Here is an 8,728-nt window from a genome sequence, read left to right as displayed (position 1 = left end):
AAGACCACCTGGAGAACCACAGCGGGACAGTTCTGATGATTCCACGTCCGTTATTGTAATCTATCTTCTCATCTGTCAGATTCTGTCAAACCAACACAAAGGTCTGCCGTTGCTTTGAGGGGCTTAGAGGCTGCTTTGGGTCACTTGTGATCCTTAATGTGATGTTTAAGACGAGACGTTCAGGTGGGACACGACACAGTGAGGAGTGTTCCTAAACCAAAGTGACATTTGATAAGAAGAGAAATATATATTTTAAATAATGGGATTTCTTAATAATCTGTTATGGCTGCAATGAGCCTGCTTTGTTCAGATGATCAGATTCTTCTTCTTCTGGCTTTTATTCATCCAGCAAAGAAATGTCTGTACCCTTGTACCCTTGTACCCTTGCACCCTTGCACCCTTGCACCCTTGTCTGGTAGCTTGTATCAACGTTCCTGCAATGAACCTGCAATTCCTACGACACTTATTATATACGTTTATATACTATAGAAGTTTATATACTATATATGTTTATATACTATATACGTTTATATACTATAGAAGTCTATATACTATATACGTTTTTATACTATATACATGTTTGTATACTATAGAAGTTTATATACTATATACACGTTTATATACTATAGAAGTTTATATACTATAGAAGTTTATATACTATAGAAGTCTATATACTATAGAAGTCTATATACTATATATGTTTATATACTATAGAAGTCTATATACTATATATGTTTATATACTATAGAAGTCTGTATACTATATATGTTTATATACTATAGAAGTCTGTATACTATAGAAGTCTGTATACTATATATGTTTATATACTATAGAAGTCTGTATACTATAGAAGTTTATATACTATAGAAGTCTGTATACTATATATGTTTATATACTATAGAAGTCTATATACTATATACGTTTATATACTATATATGTTTATATACTATAGAAGTGTATATACTATAGAAGTCTGTATACTATAGAAGTTTATATACGATAGAAGTTTATATACAATAGAAGTCTATATACTATATACACTATATATGTTTATATACAATAGAAGTCTATATACTATATACGTTTATATACTATATACGTTGTAATTTTTTTTGATAAATTAGAGAATTACATTTTCAGCGTCACAGTTTTTTAGGAGATTGATGTAACCCACAAAGTAAAGCACAGAAACGTAAGTGTCAGTTTCAATGTGTGCGTGATGTACTATGTGTTCAGCATTCATAATGACCACATGCTGTCCTGACGTCAACACGACACAACAGCTGAACTCTTTAAAAGCTGAAGATAGAGCATTAGGAGCTGAGGAGCAGCTCTGAGAGGAGATGAAGTCTCCTTCAGTTTGATGAAGTGAAAACGTTGAAAAGCACGACGTGAAGAAGTGAATCTCACCAACAATGAAGGCCAACGTTGCCGCCAAAGGCATCACGGCCCAAATCAGCCCAAGCTTTGGATCGTACACCGTCTCAGCTGTGCCGATGATGAAGGTCCCTCCAACCCAGGTAGCTGCAACACACACACACACACACACACACACACACACACACACACACAGTTCATGTTCTCATTCTTCAAACGTCTTACAGGTTGTTACAGTCGTCTTTGTGAACGTCGAGATGATTGTCGTCGTGTGAACTGGTTTCTGTCTTCAGTCTCAAACATGAGACGCACTCACATTTACACACACGATAGGAGCCGTTCACATGCGCTAAGGGTGCTTCAATGCTTCCTTTACTAGCTCCTCTAGCATAGGAAACACTGGACCTTCCTTTAATAAAGGACAGTAGACAATTCTGCCCCACAATTCCTCAAACAGTGATGTTCTTCATGTTGATGAATATGAACAGACAGTCCTTACATTATGTACAAAATAATATGAAATAAAAAGAACAGTAAATACAGCAAACTGAGTTAAAAAGATCAATATTAAGCGACCGTTTCATCTACAGGAACACATGTCATGGCGTCGTGTTTTAGTTGCGCTTTTTGTAGTCCTTCGTTGTAGTTTCACCACCACGGTTGTCTTTTCCTAACTCCTCACGGATTCTCCTTCACACCTTCCCTTGACCCCGTGACGTTTTGCATAGAAGTCAAGGAAAAGTGGTTAGGAATCGACGTTAGGAGGTCATATTAGGACGTATAACGAGCCGCGGTTTTGCGGTTTGAGCCAGCTGTTCAGTTTGTCCATTCTGGGCTACCGTAGAAACACGGAGACCTGCTCCATGTCTAAATAAAGGACTCATATAAACACGTTAAACACAACGAGTCTTATTTGTGGGTGATTGTATATTAAACGCACATTTATTAATACGGTTGTGTGGCAGTCCAGGACCAGTAGAGGGCGTGGTGCCGTTTGTTCAGCAGCGGGTTCACCTGCAATAAAGTCACAATGCGACACGCTGCACCTTTACACACCGACCACGTGGTCCACGTTAACAGAAACCACGCGCGTTGTTCCGGGTGAACAGCCGGTGAGCCTGCAGGTCACCGCTGCTGCACCACACACACACACACACACACACACACACACACACACACACACACACACACACACACACACACACACACACACACACACACACACACACACACACACTCACCGGTCGTGGTGAAGATCCCCATTACCAGGTTGATGTTCCTGTTGCCCAGCAGAGCCATGTCTGCATGGTCCGCCTGCGTCCTGTTTTCATCCCGCTTGGACTTGACGGAAGCCCAGATGCCGATGCCGAGCACCAGCAGGTAGAACACGACGGTGGCTACGAGTCCCGGGACGTTCAGAGCCATGCTGTCCTCTCCCGACGAGCGGCGCCGAGTACAACGAGTCCCCGGGCATGCTGCTTTTATTTGGCAGTGAACCGGTTAAACCTGAATCAATGATCGCATGCCTCCAGTGACAGCTGGGTGTGGCTGCAGGACGCAGAGCAACGAGTGCAGACGCGATGATCCACTTCAACACGGATCTACTGTATGTATGTAGTAATCAACCTGTCGATCACAGAGAGGGCCAACAGCACACGTTGAGGGCCAAACAGGGTGAACATGTAATAAACCGGCTGCATTCGTTTGTGCATCCATGTACCAGAGCCAGATGTTCTTCTCTTGGCTGCCCGTTCATTCATGTGTGGGGGACACGTGCTCCCTGTTAGAGACTGCTGCAGTGAAAACACTATGTTGAAGGATGGGTTATACATTATTAAAATGATCTCCGCCCTCATGCATGAGCGGAGGAGTGAAGCTGCGTAGCCGTCAACGGCGAGGTGGGAGGAGCTACAAAGAGCAGCTCTGGAGGATGACGTCGCAGTGGTTCCTTCCACGAAACGCCGATGACATTTTGGACTATTGCAGAAAAAGAAAATGCTCTGTGGGCAAAAACACAAGTTTATGATACTTCCACATGTTAGTCAGCAGGACACTCTTCACATATGAACGCCAGCGTTACGCTAACATTTGGCTACAAACAAAGGAGGACACAACAACAAGGTCCTACAAGAGACATGTAAAGGGTTCAGAACTCACTGTCATCCTGTACGTGAGTATTCATATACTGCAGTCAGAGAAGTACGTGAGTATTCATATACTGCAGTCAGAGAAGTACGTGAGTATTCATATACTGCAGTCAGAGAAGTACGTGAGTATTCATATACTGCAGTCAGAGAAGTACGTGAGTCAGAGAAGTTATTTCACATGGTGTTCTCTAAGAAGACAAATGTGGACAGAGAGACCAGAGACACCAGAGACCAGAGACACCAGACCAGAGAGACCAGACCAGAGAGACCAGAGACACCAGACCAGAGAGACCAGAGACACCAGACCAGAGAGACCAGAGACCAGAGACACCAGACCAGAGAGACCAGAGACACCAGACCAGAGAGACCAGAGACCAGACCAGAGAGACCAGAGACACCAGAGAGACCAGAGAGACCAGTGAGACCAGAGAGATTAGAGAGACCAGACTAGAGAGACCAGAGACACCAGACCAGAGTCTTTCACCACGAATGAACAGACTCGTATATCTTCATTCTTCCTACAGATGAAAACCAGAAGGTCTCATGTGTTCAGAGACCTTAATGTGAAGCGTCACTACGAGACAAAGAGCAACTCTTTTGAGCAAACGACTCACATCTGAACCGAAGACACAGAAAATAAACCATCTAAGAGCCCAACATGATCAGAATCCAACACATGAATTCACTGTTTAATAACCACACAGCTCACACATGTATCTAGTTCGAAGATGACAATAATGTGCTTTAATAATTTAAAGACAATTCAGTTAAATCCATGTTTCTAAAATGAAGTACTTTATTTTAAGAGTCACAAACACATTCAGCTTCCTGATGTGTTTTAATTCAGCCTACATTTTACTTGAAATAACATTCATTTATTATTAGAGTACATATTATTTATTATTAATCCAGTTCATTTTGAAATCTGACAATAGATATTATTGAGTTGAGCTTTCTTTATTTGATTTGACTTCACTATACATGGGACTAAATCATTAGACCGTTCTCTCCATCTGGACCTCGCTGAACCTGTCGAAGAACATTTTTAGAGTTCTAGAAGAATATTACATTTTCCGGCCGCTGGATGACGAGAACTTCTGTTCTGAAAAATATAGATTTTCCTGTCAAAACTATATTTATGCAATTCAAAGACTGCTTAAGGACTCCAGTATGCAGAACATATGACAGTATTTCCCTTGTCAGAAGATTCATTTCCTCAAACACTGGGCAGTAAAATCTTGCGTCTGTGTAGAACGTTGTCCAGAGTCTGTTTCTCCATCTCTGGTTGTCTCGTCACCTCAACCTCCCGTCATCTAATTCTTCTGTTTTAAATGAACGCGGTCGTTGTTGCGCTCCCTACTGCCCCCCACTGGCATGGAAGAGTATTTATTACTGAGCCACTATGTCGCAGCTCAGACGCTCAACAACGCCAAACTATGTGCAGAAACTAAATCATATTTTATTTGGACCGATTAAGTGAAATTGGACATTTTCCCAACGGCACACCTGACGACCTCTCACTGGTTGAAAATCACTGCTGCATCTGCATCTACAAATTAAAAACAATATCAGCATCTTATTCATACGTAGCATTACCAAAAATAAGGTTTGAAATCAAACTGTAGATGTTAAGTCTATGATTTTAAAATGAGGTTAAATTATATTTACCTGCATTTCAGAGGAACCGTGTTTAACCCAAATACTAATCAACAGATCTAGCTGCTAGCCGATGCAGATGTTGGGCAAAGCAGCTGTTTTTGAAGCGTTTAAACAATGCTGTTGTTGTGTGAGATGAAACACCGCAACGACTAACTGCTCCACTCTCTCCTTCACTTTATTCATTGCATCCAGAGGTCAGACAATGAGTATCAATATGACAAAATACATCTCTAAAAGGATGCTACAGCTCGTGTTACAGATCAAACACACACAGTGAGAGTAGAAAATAGAATGATTTCAATCCAGATGTGCAGTTTTACAGTCCTAGCCTTTCCAGATGATGTATGAGGAATAATGTAAAAAGTCACGTTGACAGCACTCAGTCGATTCTGCACCTTCTTCTATACTGTGCAGGGCCAGCAGAGTGCAGACCGGGGTCCTTAGAGAACTGTGAAAGTCCACAGTTATCAAGAGAGGGACGCCTACAAAAATAAAACCAGTCGTTCTGTATCAGTCACGAGTGTTCAGCAGCGTGAAGATGTCTGTCAGAGGGAGAATCACGGAGGATACGGCATCCTCGATCCAACCAAACCACATCTGACAATCTATACGGATCTACAAAAGAGGTGCTGGTGCAGCAGGTCAGGGCCGTGTGATGGCAGTCTCTTCTTCTAACTCGAGGTCTACAGTGATGCTCAGTCTTGTTAGGTAGAACGGTTTGATGATGTCTTCCTCAACAGGAACTCAGTGGACGTGTTGTCACACTCCATCTTCCTCTCTCTTTCGTATCCTGCCTTGATTCAGTCCTTGTTTTCTTCCTCAAGGGTCGCCCGGTCGCTCGGCCTCATCCCGTCTTCTTCATCTCTGCCGTCCGTCTCTGGTCCGGGACTCGGCGGCAGCAGCTCCAAGTCCCTGGAGCTGCTGGTGCTGGCGGCTCTGGCTATCCTGGTGAGCGTGTGTTCGTACGGCGAGGGCAGGTAGACCATGAGGAACACGCCGTCCGACGCGTCCTGCTCGGAGCTGGTGCTGGGCAGTCGGTGCTGTCTGCCGGACTGCCGTCTGCTGGACTGCCGTCTGCTGGACTGCCGTCTGCTGGACTGGCGCCGGATGGAGGACAGCAGCTCGCAGTTCCTCTCCGGGTCCTGCAGGTCCTCCAGGGCGATCACGTTGGCCAATCCCAGTTTGCCGTTGAAGCCGAAGCCGTGCCTGCGGCGCCACATCAGGAAGCCGAGGACACTGAAGAGGAGGAGCACGGAGACGGCTGCTAGGGCGATGAAGGTGATGGATTTTGCGCTGATGATGGCCTCACCCGAGCTCTGGCCCTGTGAGCCAGAAGACACATTGACACATGATCATTGCATCACAAGTTGTCGTCCTTTTTTTGTGCATTAATCGATTTAATTTGACAATATTTGACAAAAGGTGGAGGAGGCTTAGACGGTGACAAAAACAGAGAAACTAACAATAATTTCTTAGTAAAAGAAAGAGTAAAGAGATGGTGTTCAGACATCTGGCCATCAGAGGGTGCTGCCAGTCACAAAACATCTGTTTGACCTTCATGTGAGTTAATCTGCACAATCTGGACCATCACAACCTGCTGAGTGTTAGTGTGAGCACACGTCTAACTGAAATACTTCAACTGTTGATCGCGCTCTGAACAACAGATTAAGACTGAATAAATCAAGTAGCGGTGTTACTGTCGTCTTTTGAGCGTAGAGCGTCAAATCTGAATGAATAGAAGTGATATTAAAAATAAAATATGTGAAACAAACCATCTGTGGGTAAAGTAAGAACGTTTAAAGTTGCGTTTCCCACGTTTCTGCAAACTATAATTTTATGATAAGGTATAGAAATGTCTATGTCTAAATCTTTAATAATCTTTAAGCTGCAGGTGTGAACTTTATCCAGTAAGAAGCTACATGAAGTAGTGATATTTGAGTTATGACAGCGTTCTGCTGTATAACATATAAAGATATATGATATATAAAAGATTTAGATCAGCTCACCGGAGCCTGTCCGTTGGTGAAGGGCAGAGACGAGGGTCCAGGAGAGTAGTCCAGAGAGTCCCGGCCAGCCGGTCCGAACTTCATCCAGCTGCTCTCCAACAGAGACCGCATGGTGGAGGATCTGAAGCCCAGCCGGAGCTTCAGGGGCGACAGGGGCTGAGAGAGAGAGACAGCTCAGAGAGACGCGTGGTGGACGGAGAGATGAGGAGGACGAGTTCAGCTGCGAGCTCAGAGGGTCACTGACTGCTGAGCTGAAGTGATCAGCCTGAAATAATAACCGCGAAGGGGAGGAGGGAGGAGGAGGAGGAGGAGGAGGAGGAGGAGGGAGAAACGAGGGCAGCAGACCGTCCGTGTGTCCAGCTGAGAGGAGACACGTCACCGGTCCTGATGGGAGGATTTACAGCTGCTGGAAGCCGGTCAGCAGCAGCAACACACCGCTGTGTGTGTGTGTGTGTGTGTGTGTGTGTGTGTGTGTGTGTGTGTGTGTGTGTGTGTGTGTGTGTGTTTGTGTGTGTTTGTGTGTAAATGAGACAGAGATGAACGGAGAATGATTCACAAAGGATCCACTTCTGCCTCGTCCTCAAGAGCTCGACTGTCAAAAAGTCGACGTTTGAATGTGTGGAAGGTTGTCAAAGAATGTTCTAGTGTGTTTGGCCCCTGGGCGTCACATGACCTGCACTTCCATCTGTGGCCACTACGATTGCATTTCAAGTTCAAAGCATTTTGTTTAGGATGAAACACGCATTAACCACTAACCTACGGGTCGCTGTCAAAATGTGCATTTAACTCAACACTGATTGAACTCTAAACGGATGTGCAGTGTTACACGTAGCCAGTAAATCCTGGTCCACGTCCAAGCTGCATCAGAACCAGAGGTTTACTCCTGATCAGAGGGTCATTATACGTCGTTCACAATTTACTTAGTTCATGGAGCGATTTTAAGTTAGCTAGAAAGGGACGCTAACGTGTGTGAGTGAGGGTCAGTGTGTGTGTGTGAGTGAGGGTCAGTGTGTGTGTGTGTGAGTGAGGGTCAGTGTGTGTGTGTGTGTGTGTGTGTGTGTGTGTGAGTGAGTGAGGGTCAGTGTGAGTGTGTGTGAGGGTCAATGTGTGTGTGTGTGTGTGTGTGTGAGAGGGTCAGTGTGTGTGTGTGTGTGTGTGTGTGTGAGGGTCAGTGTGTGTGTGTGTGTGTGTGTGTGAGTGAGGGTCAGTGTGTGTGTGTGTGTGTGTGTGTGTGTGAGGGTCAGTGTGAGTGTGAGTGAGTGAGGGTCAGTGTGTGTGTGTGTGTGTGTGTGTGTGTGTGTGTGTGTGTGTGTGTGTGTGTGTGTGTGTGTGAGTGAGGGTCAGTGTGAGTGTGTGTGAGGGTCAATGTGTGTGTGTGTGTGTGAGGGTCAATGTGAGTGTGTGTGTGAGTGAGGGTCAGTGTGAGTGTGTGTGTGAGTGAGGGTCAGTGTGTGTGTGTGTGTGTGTGTGTGAGGGTCAGTGTGTGTGTGTGTGTGTGTGTGTGTGTGAGGGTCAGTGTGTGACGAGAGCCGACAAACG

General features: G+C 44.7%; 1 protein-coding gene across 2 annotated transcripts in view; it reads right to left on the bottom strand.

The window, feature by feature from the left end:
• The window catches only part of LOC137890314 (high-affinity choline transporter 1-like), a 7,096-nt gene extending 4,181 nt beyond the window's left edge, over window positions 1–2,915 (bottom strand). The window contains exons 1-3 of one of the 2 annotated variants that reach the window (XM_068734509.1): window positions 2,619–2,915; window positions 1,411–1,524; window positions 1–8 (exon numbers count right to left, since the gene is read on the bottom strand). The exon at window positions 1–8 is cut by the window's left edge and continues 148 nt beyond it. In XM_068734509.1, coding sequence (XP_068590610.1) covers window positions 1–8; window positions 1,411–1,524; window positions 2,619–2,802 — 306 coding nt within the window. In that variant the 5' untranslated portion in view covers window positions 2,803–2,915. The remainder of the gene's footprint in view (window positions 9–1,410; window positions 1,525–2,618) is intronic. The other variant, XM_068734508.1, reaches the window with a different exon arrangement.
• Between the last annotated feature and the right edge of the window lie 5,813 nt (window positions 2,916–8,728).

This window comes from Cebidichthys violaceus, unplaced genomic scaffold (genome assembly GCF_023349555.1).
Source record: "Cebidichthys violaceus isolate CVI_PGR_0920_01 unplaced genomic scaffold, fCebVio1.0.p SCAF_64, whole genome shotgun sequence".
Lineage (NCBI taxonomy): Eukaryota > Metazoa > Chordata > Actinopteri > Perciformes > Stichaeidae > Cebidichthys > Cebidichthys violaceus.
This window is presented reverse-complemented; position numbering and strand designations above follow the sequence as displayed.